At 39.6% G+C, this 24,255-nt stretch overlaps 1 protein-coding gene across 3 annotated transcripts in view; it reads right to left on the bottom strand.

Annotated features, from left to right (window-relative positions):
• Positions 1 to 579: 579 nt before the first annotated feature.
• The window catches only part of UNC80 (unc-80 homolog, NALCN channel complex subunit), a 238,834-nt gene continuing 215,158 nt past the window's right edge, over positions 580 to 24,255 (bottom strand). For 2 of the 3 annotated variants that reach the window (XM_033860390.1, XM_019938888.3), the window contains 9 exons: positions 20,473 to 20,657; positions 19,695 to 19,860; positions 18,172 to 18,351; positions 13,723 to 13,861; positions 11,174 to 11,230; positions 4,369 to 4,450; positions 3,304 to 3,415; positions 2,124 to 2,323; positions 580 to 846 (listed from right to left, as the gene is read on the bottom strand). In XM_033860390.1, coding sequence (XP_033716281.1) covers positions 580 to 846; positions 2,124 to 2,323; positions 3,304 to 3,415; positions 4,369 to 4,450; positions 11,174 to 11,230; positions 13,723 to 13,861; positions 18,172 to 18,351; positions 19,695 to 19,860; positions 20,473 to 20,657 — 1,388 coding nt within the window. The remainder of the gene's footprint in view (positions 847 to 2,123; positions 2,324 to 3,303; positions 3,416 to 4,368; positions 4,451 to 11,173; positions 11,231 to 13,722; positions 13,862 to 18,171; positions 18,352 to 19,694; positions 19,861 to 20,472; positions 20,658 to 24,255) is intronic. The other variant, XM_019938890.2, reaches the window with a different exon arrangement.

The following is a 24,255-nucleotide window of genomic DNA, read 5'->3' on the forward strand; positions in this document are numbered from 1 at the left end:
TCTAAAAATAGTATTTTTTCTTCTTCTAAATGGCTGTATTGTTGATCAAAAAAAAAAAAAATGGCTGCAGGCTTATTTGCTATCAAGTTTCCCCAAACTAATATTTTCCTTATTGATTACTTTTATATAAATTGCTACTTGTACAGCCACCTGATTTAATGATTTTGAAATTAGAAAAATAAACATTTGCATGAGATGTATAATGTAACCTCAAAAAATTGATTTCTCTTTTTAGAACACATTATTTGTTAATATTCCTAGGTAAGCAGCTCTGTAACAGTATACATTTTCAACTGCTCAAGGCTTCTTGAATCATAAACAATGTGCAGTGAAATGGCTTTTTCCCTTTATTCCTCCCTAGATTTTATGGTCTTCACACAACCAAACCATCTTAGCCATTGACTTTTAAAAGATGTTTATGAAACAATATGCACATCGACAGCAAAATCCACTGGGATTTGTGCTACCCATTGAGTGTAAAGTGCTATGTTTTCATCTTTTCCAAGCACGTTTTCAACTTTTAGCAAAGTGATCCCTTCCACATCTTGTCTACACCTACAACTCTTAAAAGGTACAGAATTAAACATGAGACTCATCTAGGTCTACCTCAGTCTCCCCTAGCTCAGTGGGAGTAAAAGGGAACTGACTGGACAGGAGGGGGTTCTCCATGCCATTTTCCTCACTGATGTGAAGGACAGTGTCTCCATGCTGTAGGAGGATGGATGTCTCAAGGCCTGTGAAGTCATCAGGGTCTGAGAGTTGAGTAGAGAGGGGGCTATGTGCTGTAGCACCTTGTATTTCTGTGTCCTCCTCCTTTTCTCCTTCTTCAGCTGGGAGGCTTTCACCCTGTGACCAAAAGGATCATAACATCATGGAAAGGTAGGATGTGTACTAGGGAAAAGGATCAAAGAATGTTTGTTGTACAGCTGTAACTGGACAAGGAATCCCAAGGGTGGACCCAGTCTTAGCCTTTGGTATACGTGAGACCTCAGATAGGCCCTTCCAACTTTCTAAGCCTCAGTTTTCTAACCTGTTGCATGAGCATAATATTTTGCCCCACTTATCCTGTAGACTGTGAGGATAAAAATGAGACAATGGTATTACAATGCTTTTTTTTTTTTTACATCTTCATTGGAGTATAATTGCTTTACAATGGTGTGTTAGTTTCTGCTTTTTAACCATTAAAGACTTTACAAACATATATAGTATATTGCCCCTTAGCTTTCTTTAAACACCACATGAGAAGAACGTGGGACCCATGGGAATTTAATGATAAAAATCAAAAGCAGGGAAAAAGGGACTTCTCTGGTGGCGCAGTGGTTAAGAATCCGCCTGCCAATGCAGGGAACATGGGTTCGAGCCCTGGTCCAGAAAGATCCCACATGCCGCGGAGCAACTAAACCCGTGTGCCACAACTACTGAGCCTGCTCTCTAGAGCCTATGAACCACAACTACTGAGCCTGTGTGCCACAACTACTGAAGCCCATGCACGCCTAGAGCCCATGCTCCACAACAAGAGAAGCCACCGCAATGAGAAACCCGCACACCGCAATGAAGAGTAGCCCCCGCTCACCGCAACTAGGGAAAGCCCACACAGCAACAAAAGACCCAACACAACCAAAAATAAATAAGATAAATAAATTAAAAAAAAAAAAGCAGGGAAAAAATTAAAACAACAAGAAAATATCAAACAACGACGAAAAAGATCAAAACAACGACGAAAAAGATCAAAACAAAAGTTCCTCTCACAGGATTCAGAAGGTTCTATATTTAAAGGTTTCATCTAAATTGGTAAGTTTATTTATATATATTTTTTGAATTGAACTGTCAATCATGTATCATATACTGGATTTCAATGGTTATTTTAACTATGAAATGTTTCTTCTTAGGGTTTTCATAACAAAGAGTATGAAGATTTCTCTTATGCCTTCTTAAGTAGATGTATTCTTGGCCATATACTTTACAGTTTTTTTTTTTTTTTTCATGATGACAGGACCAGTGTCTGTCTAACAAAACATTACAGACCCAGACTTAAGTTATATGGATTACATCTGCATATCCCAATGGTTCCCAGACAGAAGTATGCAAGGAGCAAGACTTGCCTGTTTCTCCAGTGCCCTCACCTGCTTGGGAGACAGGCTGTGAAGGTCAGCAACAACAATGGCGGGGGAAGACGTGAGCACTGGTTTGTCCATTCCGTCTGGTTTCCTGGATGGGGCTGGGCCGCAGCCCTGTGGCTGGCCTGTAGCAGGAAGCATGTCTGTTGGGGCACCGGCTGGCTCTGCCTGAGCCTCAATGAAGGTCACAGATCGTTTCTGATCCGCTGTAGGTCAGAAGTAGAGCAGTAAATAGAATAGGAGGAAAGTAGGTTGGCAGTGCTTAATAATTCGTTTTAACAAGTGTCTCCTGACTTGACTTTTCTTGGTAAAGACATTGCTGGTTTATCAGTAAATGAGAGCAGATTAGACTATTATGTATATGTATTGATTTCACCTTCTTACAAAGACTAGGACTTGGGTATAAAAATCATTATTGCATAAAATAGCCTTTTCAGGGACTTCCCTGGTGGCGCAGCGGTCAAGAATCCGCCTGCCAACGTAGGGGACATGGGTTCGAGCCCTGGTCCGGGAAGATCCCACATGCCGTGGAGCAACTAAGCCCATGCGCCACAACTACTGAAGCCCACACGCCTAGGGCCCGTGCTCCGCAACAAGAGAAGCCACTGCAATGAGAAGCCCGCGCACCGCAAGGAAGGGTAGCCCCCGCTCGCCACAACTAGAGAAAGCCTGTGTGTAGCAACGAAGACCCAATACAGCCAAAAATAAATAGTATAAATAAAAAATTAATTTATTAAAAAAAATTTTTAATAGCCTTTTCACATAAATAGTTTTTACATAAAAACAAAATTGGCATAGATCATTAAGTGAACTTGGTCATTGCTATAACAGCTGCCAACAAGATTTAAAAGTCCCTATTATTCATCATTTCTTTGTCTTCAGTAAGACACATGACAAACCCAGTTCCTGGCTTGGGTAAATGAAACACAACCTTCTATCAACAAATTTCATAGCATTTGTGGTTTACCTTGGACTGTTCCATTTCCTAGGTGCACGAGGGGAGGGATGGAATTGGGAAAGGTGAGCGAAAAAAAGGCACTCAAGTCTCCTGGGAAATTTCGTCCCTTTTCCTAGTGGCTCCCCAAAGGTGTGCTTATCTGCATGAGCTCAGTCTCTGCAGGCCTTCCTGGCTGTGTGGCAGGGCAATGTGTCAATGTGTAGCCAGAAGGGACACAGGAGGCCTCACCAGATGGCTTCGTTTTAGGCTGAATGCTCCTGCGGGTGGTTGACAGCCGAGCCCCGTGGCGGTTTCTGGGTTCAGTCTGAGTCTTCTGACGTGATAGTAGAGGACGTCTTAGCTAAAGAGAACAGGCAGAAGAAAGCTAGCAAGAAGGGTCTAACTGCCTGGGAGGAAAGACTGAGCTCAGAGGATTCTGACTATGGTTTGTTCCCTTCTTGGTGGGTCTCTGTGGAGTCTTATGGTTGTTCCTTAACATTCATAGCCAATAAAATAAACTTCTTTCTGCATATTTAAATACAAGTACGCGTTTGATTCTGGCATCCCCTTAGCCACTTCTATCTTACGATTATTACTCCTTTATGTATCCTAAGAACATTAACATAATTTGAAACAGTCACAGTGAGAATATCAGTGACTTTAAGGATACAAAACTAACAACGATTGCTTACCAATCAGCCTTTGCTCATCTAAAAGCTGTAGCTGACCATATGCTAACTCTCAAGGGGAGGTTGATGAAAAACACCTCAGGCCCTGGGAAAATGTCTGGTCTCCAAATCAGTGCTGGGATGCTCCCATCAAAGAAACAGCGCAAAGCCTCATTTGGATTTTTATTTAGACAGTAACGTAAAGAAACCCCACCTAGGGAAATGTATAAAGATGATCTTTCCTTCGATTTCAGTTTTAAATTGAATTATTAATCTTGAAACGAGGCAGAAAGGATGGCTGTCTCTGCCTCTCTACAGAAACAGGCCTTAAATCAACCTTCTAACCAATCTTCCATTGTCAGTAGTTTGGCTGGCAAAGGTTTCTGGATAGGGAGCAGATAAAAATATAGGCCCACTTATTTTACCAAGTGATCAGCTTTGCTAATAAGAAGGTTCGGAGCTAAAAAGAGAAGAAGCCCCAAACTCTCCGCTTGCCCAAGCACTTACCATGCTTTAAAGTCGTTCTGTACTGCTCATTTCAGGTGGGGAGAAGGTAACATATAATCTTAACATACATGGGCATTAAAAACTGAGTAGACCTTGCATTTCGCAGGATGACTCTCCTGCCCTTCCAGGGTCTGCTTACCTGCCTCAGGCCCCTCTTCCTCCCCAGCGGCTGCTGAGTGTGGAGGTTCTGCTGGCCAGGTTCACTCTGCACACTTGCCACCCTGTTGAGAGCATCAGCAGTGTTAGTGTGCCCTGGAGCAAGCACACAAGACCATTGTCTGGTGGGTGTTAGTCAAAATCACTTACAGGATACAAGTCACTTCAAAGATACCATTATCTTTGAAGGAAGGTTGGGAAAGAATCCCCGGGATGGGAGTTTTCAAAGGTTTAGGAGGGAAGACGAGGCCTTGTAGCCCCAAGCTGCCAAAATTGAGATTCTGTTTTCAATCACTGAGGCCGGATCTATCATTCAGCAAAACATCACACCCCTGGTTTGGAAGCCACCAAAAGGCTTAAGATGTTGTACGCTAATCTCAATTTTTTTTTCAAGGGTAAGGAGAAAGGTGGTGACGAACAAACATGTACAACTCTATCACATGGATGGGAACACCTTTTAAAATTTTTCAATTTAAATGAAAATAAGATGAACGAATATCAAACACATCAGACACAGAATCCATTTGGGTGAAGGGTCACATTCAACACATGTTTGCAGCCTGAAGTCTCTCTGAGTAAACGAACAGTCGCATAGATAGACAATTAAATGTCTTGTAAAACTGATTTTAGATTTAAAAGGCTGGCAAAGTAATTAAGCTGTCATTACAACTTAGAAGTTTAATATCGAACAGCTGCACCCAAACATAATACACAATTTACAAAAGCAACAACCTGCTCCCCCCAAATTTACTGTGTGTGTGTCTTTTATATATGCAAAAATGACTGCTGGCAGTGGTTCCTATTTTAGTGTTGGGTGAAGCTGAAAAAACTGTCATGGACGCATGATCATTTTTCATTCTGCATGCATGTATAATAGGAATGTATAATGGGAGTGGAGGTGAAAAAAAAGAAATGTATCGTGCCCCAGAGAACACCGTAATCCTGTAGATGATGCCAATGTGATTATTTGGTTAATGGGTAATTAATTTCTGCTTTGCCTTTGCAAAAGGAGAGTCATCTGCAAAGAGTTTTGACAGTAAAATATTCCACAGAGGAATGCAGCGTCAGCAACTGTCCATGAGAAGGAAAGACTGTATGCATTCATTGCTATTTTAAAAAAATGAGCTACCTAAATACAGTCTCCGTGCAGGTGGCAGGATGGACAATCAGACGTTTCCCCTGTTTTATTAACAACTAGTTAATCATCACATGGTTGACACAGTCACGTGTCATTTTTTAAAAGTCTTACTCATATTTCCACGAGAAGAGAACCAATGATTCCCAAATGGAGTTTATCATAGTTCTTCTGAAATAAGCATGTAATTATATTGTAATTAGACCATTTGGGATACACAATACAAAATTCCATAAAGAGTTTTAAAAACAGACTTTTTTTAAACTTTCTTGTTCTCCTGAATATCAAGTTCAAAAGATCAATGTACATTATTTTTATACATATATGGCCTTGTACCATAGATGATCTTTCTATGAAGATGGAAAATTACCCCAAAGGAACAGTGCAATAAATTCTGAGAAGCAATCCAGACTAAGTTGCTGGCATGTTTGAAATGACATCTCCTGATTAATTATACATTTTAACGTGTCTTAAATTGGAAAGAGTATTCAATTACCATAGGCACAAAAGTAGAAACAAGTTTCTCCCAAATACCAAGCAAAGCTTTCACTGGAATGGATTCTTCATTGACATCTAAATGTTACCTCAGTTCCCTTGGCCGTAAAGGGAGGTTAATACTTACCACCTACCTCCCATTAAGGTAGAGAAAAGAAGTTAGTTGACGTAAAATGATTTGAATATGAAAAGTGATGTAACATAGTATGCTTCCTTGTTTTACACTTGTAATGAATTTATTGCTTCTAGACCACTAGAAGGAAGTAGGTAATAAAATGTCTTAAAAATATTTGGGCAGAGAAAATGAAATAGAGGCAGTCCGCTTGTCTCATTTTATTCAGTAATCTGAGATTGTGAGGGAAAAAATGGTGCAAGAAAAGAAATACACGTTGCTCAGGGAGTGTTAAATGTCAAAACAATGGTAATTTCATCATGATTATTCCAAGGAAGGATCAAAAGCATCAAAATTTTCTCTATGGATAGAGAGGCTTATATCTAAGAAATGGATCAAGTTTATAGCTTTAGTAATTAGCTGTTCTATGTAAATGATATAGTATTTCATCAATGGAATGCACATATAAATGATTAAATTATAGGATGTGTCCTTGGAAATACAGCTCAGTTAATATATACATATATATATTCTCCCTGAGAATGTGATGCTAACATGTTTATATCTGGAACATCAAAGTCTGGCTTAACTGCATGAAGAGGATATGTTAATAATAAACAGACAGAGAAATTAATAACTGAAGTTACTTATGCAGAAGAAGTAAGTTCCGGTCTGTATCAAATTAGAGTATATACATATAAAAAGTAGTCTCAATTTACTTTCTCCCCATGTCACGTAGTATTTCCGTCACATGTAGGATTTGTGGTGTGTGGACCATCAGGTGTGCAATGTAACATCAACCAGAAGACCATGGTGTTTGCCTGAAGCATCTCTCTGGGGAAAACTGATTCCCTAAAAATTTTAATCTTGGGAATTTGAGAATGGCTGATTTCCAGTGTTTTGCCAAATAAAAAGGCAAAACCATAAGTATAAAAGCAAATAAAACTTTCTAAATGGAAGTTAAAATCATCCTTTGTATTTTTGAGTCACTAAACAACATTACTATGGCAAACGATCTGGATTTTAGAGAAGTAAATATACTTGGGTCTTGGCAGAACTGATGTGACTCAACCTTCTGCAAAAAGCAAAAACACCTTCCTCAAAATGCAAGGAAGTAATTTACAAGCTAGGGAAATTTAGACAACGTTAGAAGACAATTCTGGCACAAATGACCTCTTTTCTTTCAGCATGAAGACTTGGATTGGAGTGTATAAACACATATGTATCTCCTAATGGAATATATAACTAGTGGTATTTCTTAAAGGACAGGGGAACAAAGGGCCATTCAGTAATACAACAAAAATTTATATCACTCATCTCAAAGTACAAAAAAGTGTATTTCAATCTAGAAATAGATTTCATAAATAAAAATTTTAAGTAGAAGTACTGGGTGAGATTAGTATAGAGAAAATGAATTTGTATTTTCATTGCTTTTATCTGTACCTTTAGTTTCAATTTTAATATGGTTAGAGAAATCTGTAGGGAGAGTACAAAGCACACAGCGTAGCCATTTTCCCTGAGTGCTTGCCTTGTGATGGAATGCATAAAGCCAGCACTGAAGGAGCCATAAAGCATTTATAGAGGACAGAGACATAAACAGTGGACAAAATCCTCCTCTTCCCTTTCCCAGTAAAAGATTATTGTTTAAAATTTACGTAGCCTCCACAACATCCAAGAAAATATATATATATTATTTTTAATTTTTTTTGCGGTACGTGGGCCTCTCACTGCTGTGGCCTCTCCCGTTGCGGAGCACAGGCTCCGGACGCGCAGGCTCAGTGGCCATGGCTCACGGGCCCAGCCGCTCCGCGGCATGTGGGATCTTCCCGGACCGGGGCACGAACCCGTGTCCCCTGCATCGGCAGGCGGACTCTCAACCACTGCGCCACCAGGGAAGCCCTAGGAAGATATATTTTAAATGCCACAGAATTTAGAGATTAGAGACTAGAATCAGATAAAAAGGGGGGATAATCTGGTTCTCAGTTACCCTATAAGAACTGATTTAGCATTGGCAAAGAACACTTCTCTGGGTATCACAACACACATTTTCTTAGCTATTAATTCTCAGCTACATAAAAAGTTTGTTTTCATCTTTTCTTTGTAATTTGGGAGTACTTGCCAAGTTTGCATACTTTGAAAATGTGGATGATTATGAGATGGATAGGTTATTTTTATTTTGTTTCACCCAGACTGTATATCTTGTTCAAACTTGAGCCACATTCTTATTTTCCACTGCAATTAAAATTACCCTTACAGAACCAAATAGCGTTGTAATTTTTTTTTTAAGCTATATTTGGTTGTCAGTTCCTGCCTTTCAAAATGTTCTAACGTGTCCAAACCAAATTTAACTCTCAAGTATAAACTTCTAGGCCTAAGTGCTTGAATAACTTTTTGTATGTCTATATTCTTCTGGAGAGAAAATATGGTCCATGGTGTGTTTACTTGTGGGTGGGTACAGGGAGGGAAGAACTACAATGAAGTTTCTGTACTTCCAAGAGCAACACTCTTAAAGAAGAGAATTCTTCCATGAAATATTATTGCAGTTAATTTCCAAAAGACAAAATTTTTTTCTCAGCATAGTGATTCTAACAGGCTTATACTTCTTGCCATGAATCTTTATAAGAAACCAGCTAGCACAGGTTCAAGAAAAATCCTAGAAGAAATTTTCTAAAGGTCTGCAAAATTTTTATTGGTTTCCACCTATTCATCAGGTTATACTATTATCCTGGTCTCTTCCTCATTTAGCCCTCAGACCGACTTGCCCATTTTGCCTAAAACAAGTGCTCTTTCAAAAGCCAATCCCCAGAAAGTTTATCAAAATGTGGGGTCGTGAGGAGGAACGGGGTTTATTACTTTTCGTTAGGCATGCTTGCTTACTGATATTCTTTAAGCTTTGGAGTCAGGTTTTCCTTAGGATTACTCGGGGTGTCTTTTAGGTCCTGAGTGCTCAGGTATGTGCTAAATGTAACTTACATTGTTAATGTCTTACTGCTTCTTTAGGATTTTAAGAGTCTGCAGCACAAAGAAGTTTCATGCCAAAAATAAGAAAGCCTGGAAACCAAATATAGGAAATCTATATCCTATTTTATAAACCCACCTCTTAGTAAATGCCCAAAGTTCCTCTCCTCCAAAGAGAACTTGGTGACATGATGGAATTCAAGAGGTATGATTTGCAGTGTATGGCAAAGGTGGACGTGCTACGGCTGTTGGAACGCCTCTGCATTTACAGAATTATTTAGAATACAAAGTGAGTGCCTCATATTCTGGTTTCTTAATGACCACAAATGAATCCAGGTGACTGACGCCCAGAACTAAAACACACCAGTTACAGGAGTAACAGATCAACAACAGATGATCTAAAACAGTCATCAGTGTTCTCCCATGAGCGACTAATTCAACTGTAGATAAAACCTAGTTTTGGCTCTGAACCACCCTCAGATAGCAAGAACTTTGGGTTTATTCCTATCAACACTGGACCCAGAGCAGATTGGATTGGTTTAGACAACTCCAGATCAGTCATTTGAACCCTTAAGCCTGCCAGAGAGAGCCAAGTCCTTGGGAGAATTTATAAAAATCAACTCAAACTCCTGCCTTGTCTCAGCAACCCCAGACTAGCATTCTACTCAGCAAGAATAGAATTTGGCCTAATTAGAAAAGGCCCGGGACAAAGTCAGCCCAATGGAAGTCTGATTTAATACTCTCAACTCTCAACAGGACACTGAAATCATCTTCCTAACTAGGTTCTCCTGTCTTGTATGTAATATTCAGCATTAAACAAATGAATGCTTTGAAACCAGTGGTCACAGTGCTAGGCTTGGTTCAGAGCTCTTCCAACACTGTGAACAATGAAGGGAAACCTCCCTAAGGACTGCTGCATTCTTCCTCATCCCCAAAGCTCTCGGTAATGGAATTAAGCCTGCACTCTGCAGCACTTCCACATTTACCACCAATAAGAGACTGACCTGTCCAGGCAGGGGCTCGCAAACACAAATGAATGTCATGAATTACGGGGCCAGTTAAAAAAAAGATACACCAGATGATGGAATAAATTTCCCATTTTCAACTGTGGAAGAAAATGTGAAATCTGAACAAGATGCAAAGAAAACAAAGGACAACCTTTCACAGGAACGGCCTCTCAACATTTCCTCGTCTTTGTGATAAAGCAATAAACACGGATGCAACTCACTGTATAATGCAAACCTGAAAGGGAATATTTTATCTTGAGATGGAACAAAGGCACTCTTAGCAAGAACAAGAAGCATTACCCCTAATGAGGATTAGTTGAGAGGTGTGAATCAACAGCACAGAATTAGGAATGTTTGCCGTGGTTTAACTGAGTGTTAAAGGTGCAGTCCCCCTTTCTGAAGCTTTAAACCAATAGCTAAGCCATTACATTGTTCGCATCATAAGACTTCTCTCACCAAGAAATGTCTGTGTCTGATATTTCATGGCAAATTTGGTGGTCATCTTCGTGGTGGGATAGACATTCTTTATGTAAGTGTTGTTTGAACAAGCTACTATAATAGCCTGTCATGCTGCATGCATCAAAGAGAGGGAATTATATAAATCGTACTGACATTGGTATTCTTATTATAGCATCACTGTTTTCTTATCATCCACGGTATTAGCTGAAAGACCTGTCTGGACTGAGGCTTCCTAATGATGGGGAGTTGTATGAAAAGGCTTCTGAAAAAAATGTTTCTTAAGGAATATCAGCAGGGGAGAAAATGATTAGGTGGGATAAATTTAACGTTCTGCATATCAAACTCCTGAGACAGTCCATGGGATAAGCCCCTAGGAGAACTCCAGGAAGTTTTTTTTTTTTTTTAAAGTTAACTTTTTAGGCCATCTCTGATTGAGCTCTGAAGCTGAAAATAAAGGAGGCTACACCTTTGACTTCCAGGCTCGTGTGTTTATGAGCAACAAAGGGCAAGGAATGGAAATCGATGTCAAGACGGGGCGAGAGGAGACAGAGAGACAGAGGAGACAGGGAACAGCTCGTTTCCCAGCACAGACACCAATACACAGGTAGCGTTGACACTGTACCTAGAGAGGCTGCCCTCGGCGGCCAGGCCCTGGGAGTCATCGAGGACATTAGGTTCACTGCAGGAGGGGTAGGGAGATGAAGCATTTAGGGAAAGAAAATGCAAACAAATAAAAGAAAAAGAAAAAAAGCATGCACTTTTCTGCTTCCAAGGACCAAAAGTAAATAAATAAATTTAACAGAACAAGGAAGGAAAAGGAGACAGTCAACCATTTCACCTTGTGCTGGGTTTGTCAAGACCTAGGACTCAAGGCAACGGGGAGGAGGGGCTTTGGGTGGATACGACTCTCAGAGGAGTGAGTGATCTATTTATTGGTCAAGAGTTGGGACTTAAAACGAGCTCCGAACGGACACGGGAGCTCTGGAACACACTGCAGAACGAATCTGTAGAGGACAAAACTATCATTCCTTTGGTAACAATCTGGCTGCGTGGTTATGATTTTTCACCTATCATATGTACAGATGTTTCATCGATTAGGATCCTGCTTCTTTCTTGTGTCTTATGACATGATCACACAGAAACCACTTACCATGAACTGCCACAACCCAACTCTTGGAACTGATGCCATTAAGAAAAGCAAAGAAAGAACCCGACTTCACCTGCTAATTTTGCAGTGAAAATGCAAGTAAACAAACGGAAGGAAGATAACCCTGGAAAATTCACATGGAACTCGCATTTACGTCCTCACTCCATCCTCTAGTGACTGAATTGTAAATGTCAAAAGAAGAAACCTGTCAGGTTGGTGAAAGAATAATTAGTTTATCGATTTATTTGGATCACACTGATTTGGGAATTTGTGAACAGAAACTGTGTTATACTTTCTCTCCCTTTCCTTCAGTGCCTAGCACTGAGCTAAGTACTCATGAGGCACTCAATAAATAGTTGTTAAAATGGATGGAATTAAACAATTTAGAAAATTGGAGTGCCCGCCTCTAGAGAATTGTTGTTCACCTAATTGTACACTGTAAAAATAGCAACCATCCCCAGAAAGAGGCTTTCCCTCACACACAGAGACATAATTACCTTCCCTAGCCCAGAGGGTTTAACTATATTATTTTTCTGGATTTCTAGTATATCCGTAATAGAACAAATTTTCTCCCCAGGAATGAGATAACTCCTTAATGGATATGTACAAAGGGAATTGATGGCCTAGTTATTTTAGGTAAATAGCCAAAAAACTCTTTACTTAAAATTCCCTAATTTAGACTTTTAGACAGACTGCTAGATAGTTTTCATTTATTCTTGATAGAAGTTTGCACATTTCTAGCAATTAAACATAATTGCTAAACATAATTGCATAATACTTACCAGTATTAACTGCTTGTATGGCTTTACATCTTTTTTTGGATATTTTATAGTTTGGCTCTGATTTTGTTCATATATTTGATTTATAAGACTTCCTTTTCAAAGAGAAATTACCAAATGGTAGGTAAAGCCATCTCTTACAATGACAGTAATCCTTATATACTAGCAATTTTTGTAATAACTCAGTAGTACATAAATAATGCTTTCTTTTTAAGTATGCAATTTACTTATTAATCTTTTATCATTTCCCCCTATTTTTTCAATATTCTCCAAAGTTTGGCTTTATTTCACAAATTTTATTTCATCTGTACAGTTGAGGAATGATTTGCTAAAGGATATAGATCTAGGGTAATTATTTCTGCACGTAAACTAATTTTATCTGATCATTAGAATGTGACCTGATTGTTCTTATTCTCCGTGTATAAGTTATACCACAATGACTCTATAGGTAATAAGAATAAACAACAAACTAGATAAAAAACACATAAGACTGATTCTTTTAAAGAATTCAGTTTCTGAAGTAAAAATACTGCCTCTGAAATAGATAGTTTTATTTCTTATGTCAGATCATTTCCTATATAACCATATATATGGTAAACTATATATAGAAAGTTTTAAATCTATATTCTTAGAGGGCAGAGAACACCAAAGAAAATGTTTTAAAGAGTTTAGCTATGGAAACATAAAACTCTCTAGGTAGAGAAGTTACCTTAAAGACCAACTTTAGCTAACCTCTCATTTCACAGAGGAGAAAACAGTGGGCTCCTGTTAAATGACCTGCCCAACATCACACATAGTGGCATAGGTCTTCTTCTGCTTGGTTAAGCATCACTACCTCCAACTAAATACTGACGATACACCAGAAGTCTAAACTACCACATATATCAAGCTAGTCCTATACACTTGCCAGGTACTCATTATTAGCTTAGCTGATGTTATAGCTGAAATACAAGAATGTCATCTGAAAGAAGACCATGAAAGAAGACCATATATCTGTTTATAGAAAAATTTTAAGGAGAAACAATGTTTGGATCAGAAATTGAGATCCCTCTACTGGCCTGGCTTAGAAAACTCTCCGCAAGTTGTTGCCTGTGCAACCCTCGTTGAAAAGTTGTTTGAATGGTCTACTTAACAACATTGATTGTTTGCTTCTCTTTAGTCCTTTTTTAGAATAACAGGAGTGAGTTTTCAGAATTTCTACCTTTGCCCCCAAAGGCAGAGTATAACATATCCATGGCTCTTTACCTTTGGCTGGGTAACATGCCCACCTCAGCCTGAGGTGCAGACATGCTGGAGACATGGCTGGAGAACCGCCTCCTTCCAATGGCACTCAGGAGGTAAGCTTCTTGTTCACTTACCACACTGGGCATGCTGACAGAGTCATCTGAAAGGGCCAGAGAAGGGAGTGTTAGGCAACTGTGATGTGGACCAGAAAACCCAGACCATCTTTGTACTTGGGCTCCATCCTTGGCTTGTATGCAAACTTAGGGCAGTATCTAAAGCTAAATTATCATCCATCCCTTTGTACAGATTCAAAACTAAGACCTTTGGGGCCTTAAGAAACATCTTCACTATTTTTATAAAACCAGAGACTTTAACAGCTGAGCCTCTAGGGTTACTGAACAGTGTCATTTTGAGAATACGAACAGAACTTTGAGTTAAAGTGACTGGTTACTTCATTTGGGTGAGGGAAACAGCTTCAGTAAAACTTCATGAATGTATCTCCATCTTGAAAAAAAAAAAAGACCTTTGGGGGCTTGGTTTTTAATCTGCACAAAGGGATGAAGGATAATTCTTCCCATCTACAAATCTCCCACCCTCAAACAGCCTTCATGAAATATATGTAAACTTCTTGTCCATTTCTACAAGTAGGTTATTTGTAAAAATCAAGGGGCATCTGCAAATTAAAGATTTCAGAAAAGCTGGACTATAATTTTTAAACATTCCAGAAATAGTTCAGTAAGGGACCTTGTTATTGAACAAATCAAGCATTTTTGAAATTCAAACACTACATTCAGTACATTTCATGAGTTTTAGACTGCTGAGGGAAAGACTATTTCAGGTAATTTTTGGAAAAATATTTAAAAACCTATAAAGTTCAGAAACAAGTGCTTATTTTAACCTAAATTTAAAGTTTGAAGCAGTCTTGCTTTCTCCATAGAAGCTGAAATTAATGTATTCAAATCCATATGAAAATTAACTTTAGCACAATAATTTGTGACAAGGAGACCTCATTCTCAGTGAGCAAATATTGTTTGTAACTGAACAGAAAACACATCTTGACTGACATAGAATTTTGGTGAACTTATGCTACTATGTAAGATTGTCTGACATCATTTATTTAAAATATCCCAAGTGGTCATATTTCTAGTGAAATTTATTTCAAACCAAAGAGGTGAATACGAAAAGTGCTAAAAATTTTAATTTGCTATATAACTGACTTGAAGTTGATTCTTGTTATAGAATGGTATTTCCTTTTTAGATGTGTTCATAGAGAAGAGAATAATCAAATGTGTCCTAAAAACATGAAAAAAATGTGGTAGGGTAGATTGAGCTATTTCTACTAAGACCTTTCTGAAATTCCATTGACTTTTTTCTCTCTTATCCAAACTCATATATCACTTAACACTTACTCCTTCAATATTTGTTTGGTGATTAATCATGTGCTGTGTCATTCACTCTTTTATTTTTTAAAGACTTTTTTGATGTGGATCATTTTTAAAGTCTTTATTGAATTTGTTACAATATTGCTTCTGTTTTATGTTTTGGTTTTTTTGGCCGTGAGGCATGTGGGATCTTAGCTCCCCAACCAGGGATTGAACCCACATCCCCTGCATTGGAAGGCGAAGTCTTAACCACTGGACCACCAGGGAAGTCCCTCATTTACACTTTTGTTAAGTGTTCTTTATCAAAAATGTCTGTCATCTCCTCTACAAGACTATATCTAAGATTTTAGAGAGCAGAGAATATATCTTTCTCATACTTTCTTATTCCTCATCTTGTTCCTGCTAGGTCCTAATACAGGTTTGATGATTGAATGGAAAAAATGTTTAATTCAAAGGTGTCAACCCTCTAGCTTTCATACCCCACCTTATAAATTAATACACACCCACATCACAATCACACCACATTGTGTGTTAGCAACCCTGCTGTCATTGGATGGTTGTGATGTTCGAGAGCAGAGATATTAGCAAAAACTTGCATACTTGTAAGTGTATGAGTGTTGGCCTTTGGTCATTGCTATCTCTGTTTATGTCTTCTCTACTTTTCTTCTCTACTTCCTTCCTACTGGCTTGGTCATCCTCTAATTCATAAGGTTACTTGCAAAATATATTTAGCTTTATTGAAGAGAGGTTGTTATCATTTGCCATATTTAAAAATTTTCTGGGAGAGACTACTTCAACCATTAAAGAAAAATAGATACTACGTTAAGTTCTGGACTATTACTAGGACTTATATTGACTATGCGAACTGCTGATCCTTATCTCTCTCATTATTTTTTTTTCATCAAGGTCTTTCATGATTTCCCTAATTATAATTATAGGATTATTTCCATGAGCAATGATTTCAAAACAAATATGTCGGTAGGTCTGGTGCAGAACAGTATGATTATCACTTTGTTATTTACTTAACCCTGAAACTAAATCTGGAAATATTACTGAGGTGTGCTTTTTAAAAAAATTTTTTTAAATTAATTAAATTTTAATTTTGGCTGCCCTGGGTCTTTGTTGCTGCGCACCGGCTTTTCTCTAGTTGCAGCGAGCAGGGGCTACTCTTTGTTGCGATTCGCAGGCTTCTCATCGGGTGGCTTCTCTTGTTGCAGAGCACAGGCTCTAGGCATGTGGGCTTCAGTAGTTGTGGCACTTGGGCTCAGTAGTTGTGGCTCGCAGGCTCTAGAGTGCAGGCTCACTAGTTGTGGCACACGGGCTTAGTTGCTCGGTGGCATGTGGGATCTTCCAGGACCAGGGCTCGAACCCGTGTCCCCTGCGCTGGCAGGCAGATTCTTAACCACTGCACCACCAGGGAAGTCCACTGATGCATGCTTTGACAGAGCAGTTATTTCTTTCCTTCTCCTACACATCCAACTGTAGTAGGGTATTAAAATACTTTCATTCATCTTAATTAAAATTCTAACCTCAACTCTATTTAATTTAGTTCAGAGTGCAGCTTTTTAAAAAAAATTATTTATCTTTGGCTGCGTTGGGTCTTCATTGCTGCACATGGGTTTTTTCTGGTTGCGGTGAGCAGGGGCTACTTTTGTTGCAGTGTGCGGGCTTCTCCTTGCAGTGGCTTCTCTTGTTGCGGAGCACGGGCTCTAGGCACACGGGGTTCGGTAGTTGCAGCACGTAGGCTCGGTAGTTGTGGCTCGCGGGCTCTAGAGCACAGGCTCAGTTGTTGTGGCACACGGGCTTAGTTGTTCCACGGCATGTGAGATTTTCCCCGACCTGGGCTCAAACCTGTGTCCCCTGCATTGGCAGGCGGATTCTTAACCACTGCGCCACCAGGGAAGTCCCAGAGTGCGGCTTTTTGTTGTTGTTTGGTACAGAGGGGCTCTGAGTGAAGATCTAGATTTTGTTTTCATAAGGCATTGACAGTACACTTTGCTCTAAATGTTGTATCAGAGTGTCTTTGAAACACAACTGGAAAATAATCGATACAGTTAAAAAAACATTAAATGACAGGGGTATTTATGAAACCTTTCACCTTTTACTTTTTAAAACTATTATGCATATATATGGAAGCGTGTTCTTAACTGGATTTTCCCTCATTTCACCAAATCTTTAGAAGCTCCTGGCTGCCTCAGTTACTGGGGACACTCTTAACTCAAATTGGGTTGTATGCCCTCGAGACAGTCTGCTGTTTTACACTCTAGATAATATAGCTGGCTGGTCTTTTCTGAGTCATAAGCATATGCAGTGCTCACTTTTCCTTGCCCAATCGGGTCATGTAAGTACTGACTGACCTTCTAAGCAAGATGGCCAGGAGAAAGGGGAATAAACACTCCCCTTCGTTACTTAACCACAATTTAAATGAGTTAGTGAAAAGGTTGAATACATAAACTCAAAGAAAACTTAGGGGTCACTAAAGATTTACTTTTTGTAAGACAGGAATAAAGACACAGACCTACTAGAGAATGGACTTGAGGATATGGGGAGGGGGAAGTGTAAGCTGTGACAAAGCGAGAGAGAGGCATGGACATATATACACTACCAAACGTAAGGTAGATAGCAAGTGGGAAGCAGCCGCATAGCACAGGGAGATCAGCTCGGTGCTTTGTGACGCCTGGATGGGTGGGATAGGGAGGGTGGGAGGGAGGGAGACGCAAGAGGGAATAGATATGGGGACATATGTATATGTATAACTGATTCACTTTGTTATAAAGCAGAAACTAACACACCATTGTAAAGCAATTATACTCCAATAAAGATGTAAAAAAAAAAAAAGATTTACTTTTTGCCTGAACTCCTACCAAATGACCAAGGATATCAAGGAATTTATAGAAAAGCAGGCATTAGAAGTCATGGGATCAGTCACAATTCCATTTTAAATCCTTTTTGTAAAAACGACCAGAGGATCAGAACTGAGAAAGGTCAGGAAGGTAGAAATCCTTCCCAAGCCCTCATGCACATGGCCAAGCTGTGTCACACATGACCTCCCACCTCCCACCACCCCAGATTCTGCAGGGTGACCTACTTTCCTCATCTTCCTCATCAGTTCGACTCAGGGTGTCCTGTGAAGCCTGCTGGGACGGCTCACTGTCCTGCTCCCAGACTGTGCCGGTGCCTGTGTTGGAGCGTGACATGGTGGCCAGGCTCAGGCGGTAAGCAGAGGTGGAGGTACCCACGGTGCTGATGGATGTCTTCCCTTGGTAGGCTAGTGGGGTTGAGAGACCAAAGAAAATCCATGGTGAGGATCTTGAAAGAAAACAAATGCTAGCTTCAAGCTCCTCCCAGACAACTTATATTTTTTTAAGGAAAGGTCATTCAAATAGTATGTCCCAGATAGATGATCTTTAGGACAAAGTAGCAAATGGAACTGAAAATGGTGGGAAGAAAAAAAAAAAGAGAGAATGGCCACTGATGTACTTATAATTGAATAATTTTCTTGGGGGAGCAGAATATCTCTAACAATATAAAATGTTTTGATGTTGCTCCCTCTGTCATTGTTTTTCAGTTTTATTTTCCAAGGCTGGCAGAATGCAAATTCATTTTTTCACTGAGAAATGTACGTTACCTGACCCAAGCATATAGAAGTAATAAATACATTGTCTGAAAGGAACCTTACAACCAAAATTAGAGTACATAATTAAAATTGTGTTCTTATTCCCCTTTTCTGGAGATTACAATTTATAAAACACCCCCTTGGTTCTATGTTATATTATTTTATTATAAAGCAGAACATTTGAGTAGATTTCACCAAGATTGTATTTGTCAGTTTTTTGGTCTTTAATACATTGAGAACAACCCTAAAAGTTTTAGAAAGGAAAAAAAAGCCACATGGATGACAGTCTTCTACTTATGGGTAATGACTGCCCTCTAATGGCAGATAATGATTTATTTTCCTTCCTTGGTGACCTGCAATTAATATAATTATAAAAGTAAACAATACATTCCCAAAGAAAATCTTTTGGATAATGTAAACTAGCCTGCCGGTTTCTATTCAACCCTCTCTCCCTCCAATTTGTCAATTTTATCATCAATCATACAGACCCAGTTTTAAGTCCCCTCACTGGTGTCACTGTCTTTGTGTGTAAGTTATTTAACCTCTCTTGAGTCTCAGTTTCTTCATTCTATAAGCAGACTTTCAGTTATGCATCTTGCAGGTATTTGTGTGGATTAAATAACAGCTATGAAATAATCTATCATATAACAGACACTCAATGAATGAGTTCCCTCTTCCTTTTCAAAACGGAAATGAAGGTAAGAATTTAAATAGGTTTTTTTCCCCCCTAGCTAAATATTCAAGAAAAAGCCGAACTACTGAAATAAAGATTGAAAATAAAATATTCAGAAAAGGAATACAATGAAACTCTTATGATATCCCCCTGGATTTGTTTTGTTGTTGACAAGGATCACAGGGTCAAATCTACCAGTTGTACCGAAATGGCTACTGCATACTTGGCTCCAGAAAGAGCAGTGACCTGGAAAAAGAGGCATTCTTTGTAGGTTGTAAGTTCCATGAGTAAAACAAATGGAAAATACCCCTTGCATACTTACCTGATCCACTGTGAACTGCCTCTTTTAGAATTTTTAGTTCACTGTTGAACTCAGCAATGAGGGAGCTCTTACACAGAGGGCGTGGAATGAAACGCCGTTCCAGCTGGTCAGCGATATGTTGTCGGGCAGAAAGCTCTTCGTGGTTCTCTGCTGGTTGGGCCAGAAGCTGAAAGGAAGGCATAGATTCTCAGGTCCTCAATTTTCTCATCTGTAAAATGAGCTAATTATTGTATCTATTTCATAGTTGGTGGCGAAGCTTAAATAAGGTAACGCATACAAAGTTCTTAGAACAGTGCTTAGGACGTGCTTAATCAATATGTTGTTTTGAATCACAGCGCCCGGAAATCGAGGCACGAAAAGAATAAAAGAGCAGATGAATACTGAGGGTCTCAGAGGAAAAACATGCCTTAACTATCTCATTTTTCCCCATGTTTATTTAAAATCAGATCTCAGTCATGCCCCTGAAGACAAGAGACCATTCTTCAGATCTTTTTATCCAGTCAATCTTTGTTTCTTGGTGGGGGGGGGGGGGGGTTGGTAAATGGGGAGAGGGCAAAGTTTCACCGACGTTAATTAAGCTTTTACTGTGAAGGTACTTCTAACATGAAATTTTATCCTCTGGGATACCTGTTTGGGCTGATTTCTCGTCAAGCATGGTATTAACACGTCCTCCTGACTAGCTATATAGCACATGCCCCGAGACTGCTGCTGTCATCCTGCCCTGCTCTGGAAAGCAGCACATTCACGGGGCTTGTCACTTCCTGGAGGAGAAGCACACCTTGCACTGGATGAAAGGGCGCAAGAGCACGAAGATGGGGATGCGGGTCCGCACGATGAAGTCGAGGAAGTCCCACAGGGCCAGGCCGCCGACCTTCCTCAGGGCCATCTCCTTCACCTGGAGGCTCAGCCAGTACCACTGGCTGCCGAGCTGCCTCTCAAAGCAGACGAGAATCACCTTCAGCGCTTCACACCAGGAAAAGACACAAGTGAGCCTGCAGACCTGTGCTTCGGAGGAACCCTGCCCACATCCAGCTGCCCACATCCACAGCCTTTTTACGCATCTAATTTCTAAATGTCTAAACTCTCTCTATGTTTCCAAAGACTTGAGCGTACTCCTGACTGACAGTGTTCTGACATCAAGACAGAAATTTCTATGGTAAACATGCTTTGATTCTGATTAAGAGCACACATATATCTTTCTTAAGTGCATTTAACTACTATTTTGGAAAATACAGACCAAAGCTCTTCACAGAATTGAAAGGGAAATGTGGTATAAACATGATGTGTGGCTAATGCTTCTAAGAGTTTTGTCATAGTGGCTTCATGGTAATATCAGCGTATTACTCACATCTGAAACTAAAACATGGGTGTTTTAAAATATTTTTCTTTTAAGCTCAGAGATAATATATTCTTGCTAATAAAAGCAAAATCAAGACCGTGCAGAAATGCATAAAGTTTAAAAAAGTAGTCCTTCCCCTTCCTACTCCCTTCCTGATTCCATCCTAAACTCTTCCCCAGAGTAACCAGTAAATCCTTCCAGAAAAGAAAACACTATCTTCCCTCCTCCACCTCTCACGATGTCTCTTGCTAAACCGTATTGGATTTCTTGAACAATATCTCTTTTCTTCCAGATTCTGGCAGCCTTGTCACAATCTACATTTTAAAATTTATTTTCAGGAATCAGATTTCCCAAACAGTGTGTCAGGACAAACCAGAATATTGTAAAAACATCAGAGATTATGGTGAGGGCTTCCTCTACCACCCGGCTCTCCCCACAGGGTCTCCCATGGGGCAGTCAAGGGAACCTGGGCCTTCTTCATCACGTCTTAAGGCCCATCTCAGCATCTAGAAGACACATAGAAATTCCCTAAAGCCCTCAGGAGTCACCTACACCTTTACCGTCTATTTAGGGCACTTCCAGGGGAAAACCAGGTCATATAACACAGAGAGAGATGTAAGATTCTTCCTTCCGCATCTACTCACCCCTATTCCTCTCCCTCATCATAACAAACATATGAACAAAAAGCAACACTCCTCTAACCCTACCCTGATCCTGGTGACATTTCTACCTGTTATGTGCCTGTTGGCCTTCTTTGGGCTTCTGCCTTTCTGCTTTCCACCTTCACCAGCAACAGCCCAACACACAGACAGGATAGCAAAGGGCTCAGGGATTCTGGTGCTGGATGGATTCGATCTGAAATTTGGCTCTGCTACTTATTGACAGTGTGACTTTAGGTAAGTTATTCAACCTTTCTGGGGCTTAGCCTCTTCCTTCCTAAAGTGAGAATATGTACTTCTTGGAGTTGTTGTGAGGATTCAAAGTGATGATAATGTAAAGTATAGAAAACACTCGTTAGTGCACACTAAATGCTCAGAATAAAGGTAAAAATAAATTTAAAATAGAGGTCCAGTAGCCTGGCCAAGTAACCAAAGGATTCACCTTCATTAAAAAAGCAGAAAATAGAAAAAAAAAAAAAAAACACCCCATCAAAAAATGGGCAGAAGATCTAAATAGACATTTCTCCAAAGAAGACATACAGATGACCAAAAGGTACATGAAAAGATGCTCAACATCGCTAATTAGCGAAATGCAAATCAAAACTACGAGGTGTCACCTCACACCAGTTGGAATGACTATCATCAAAAAGTCTACAAATAAATGCTGGAGAGGGTGTGGAAAAAAAGGAACCCTCCTACATTGTTGGTGGGAATGTTAGCTGGTACAGCCACTATGGAGAACAGTACAGAGCTTCCTTAAAAAACTAAAAATAGAGCTACCATATGATCCTGCAATCCCACTACTGGACATACATCTGGAGAAAACCATAATTCGAAAAGATACATGCACCCCAATGTTCATAGCAGCACTATTTATAATAGCCAAGACACGGAAGCAGCCTAAATGTCCATCGACAGATGAATGGGTAAAGATGAGATATATTTATACAATGGAATATTACTCAGCCATAAAGAGAATGAAATAATGCCATTTGCTGCAGCATGGATGGACCTAGAGAATATCATACTAAGTGAAGTAAGTCAGAGAAAGACAAATATCATATGATATCACTTATATGTGTGAAACCTAAAAAAATGATACAAATAAACTTATATACAAAACAGATAGACCCAAAGACATAGAAAACAAACTTACGGTTACCAGAGGGGAAGGGGGGAGGGATGAATTAGGAGTTTGGGATTAACCTATACAAATTACTATACATAAAATAGATAACAAGGAAGGACCTACTGTACAGCACAAAGAACTATACTCAATATTTCGTAATAACCTATAAGGGAAAAGAATCTGAAAAAAAAGTTATGTATGTATGTATGACTGAACAACTTTGCTACACACTTGAAACTAACACAACACTGTAAATCAACTATACTTCAGTTTTTAAGAAAAGGCAGAAAGTGGAGAGAACTGAAGATAGTTACTCGTTAAGTGTTTTCTCCTATCCCTGTCTTACATGCTAAGGTCTCTTTTCCCACCATCCTCTGTACAGTCCTAAACCTCATGCAGGGCTCTGTGTCAGAATCTAGATTTTATCTGAACCCTACAACCTCACGTCTCTGGCCACCATGCCCCACACGGGCAAGTCCTATGCACATGCAGCCTTGTTTCTTTTTTTCCTCTTTCATTCTCATTGTCAATCACATCATTTTCAAATACATTCCTCAGTAATGCAGTCCAAACATCCCCCCGCCACACACACACACACACACACACACACACACACACACACACACTCCAAACTCCAAGGACCTGAAGAACCTGTTTTTACCATTGTGTCTGCTTTCATCTTATACTCCCCACCAAGGTCTGCTTTGGTGAATTGAAAAATGTCAGGCAAGATTTTTTCAGCTTCCTCCTTTTGAGATTTTCTGTTGCCAGTACTCCTTAGTCTCAGTGCTGTGGCAACACTGGTCATTTCTCCCCAGCTTAGTTCATTCTAGTCAAGGAGTAGCTGTTAGTATTCCATGGGTCACATGGAATGGTCGAATACTTATTAGTACTCCACCCAGTCACAGCAGGGATAGGGTAATGGGAAGGTAGAAGTCAAGGGTGATGCTTTGTACGTGCTGAAGTGGCTTCTCTAAATACTTTCTGGATTGAGGTCTTTTAAAATACTTTTTGTAGAGCATGGACTTGAGGACATGGGGAGGGGGAAGGGTAAGCTGTGACAAAGCGAGAGAGTGGCATGGACATATACACACTACCAAACGTAAAACAGATAGCTAGTGGGAAGCAGCCACATAGCACACGGAGATCAGTTCAGTGCTTTGTGACCACCTACAGGAGTGGGATAGGGAGGGTGGGAGGGAGGGAGACGCAAGAGGGAGGAGATATGGGAACTTATGTATATGTATGGCTGATTCACTTTGTTATAAAGCAGAAACTAACACACCATTGTAAAGCAACTATACTCCAATAAAGATGTAAAAAAATAAAAATAAAATACTTTTTGAGTCAAGGTGGAACATAACTAAATAAGTACATATGTACATACATATATACATGTATACATATACATATGTGTGTATATATCTATATCTT

The sequence above is a fragment of the Tursiops truncatus genome, chromosome 7 (genome assembly GCF_011762595.2).
Source record: "Tursiops truncatus isolate mTurTru1 chromosome 7, mTurTru1.mat.Y, whole genome shotgun sequence".
NCBI classification, from domain to species: Eukaryota; Metazoa; Chordata; class Mammalia; order Artiodactyla; family Delphinidae; genus Tursiops; species Tursiops truncatus.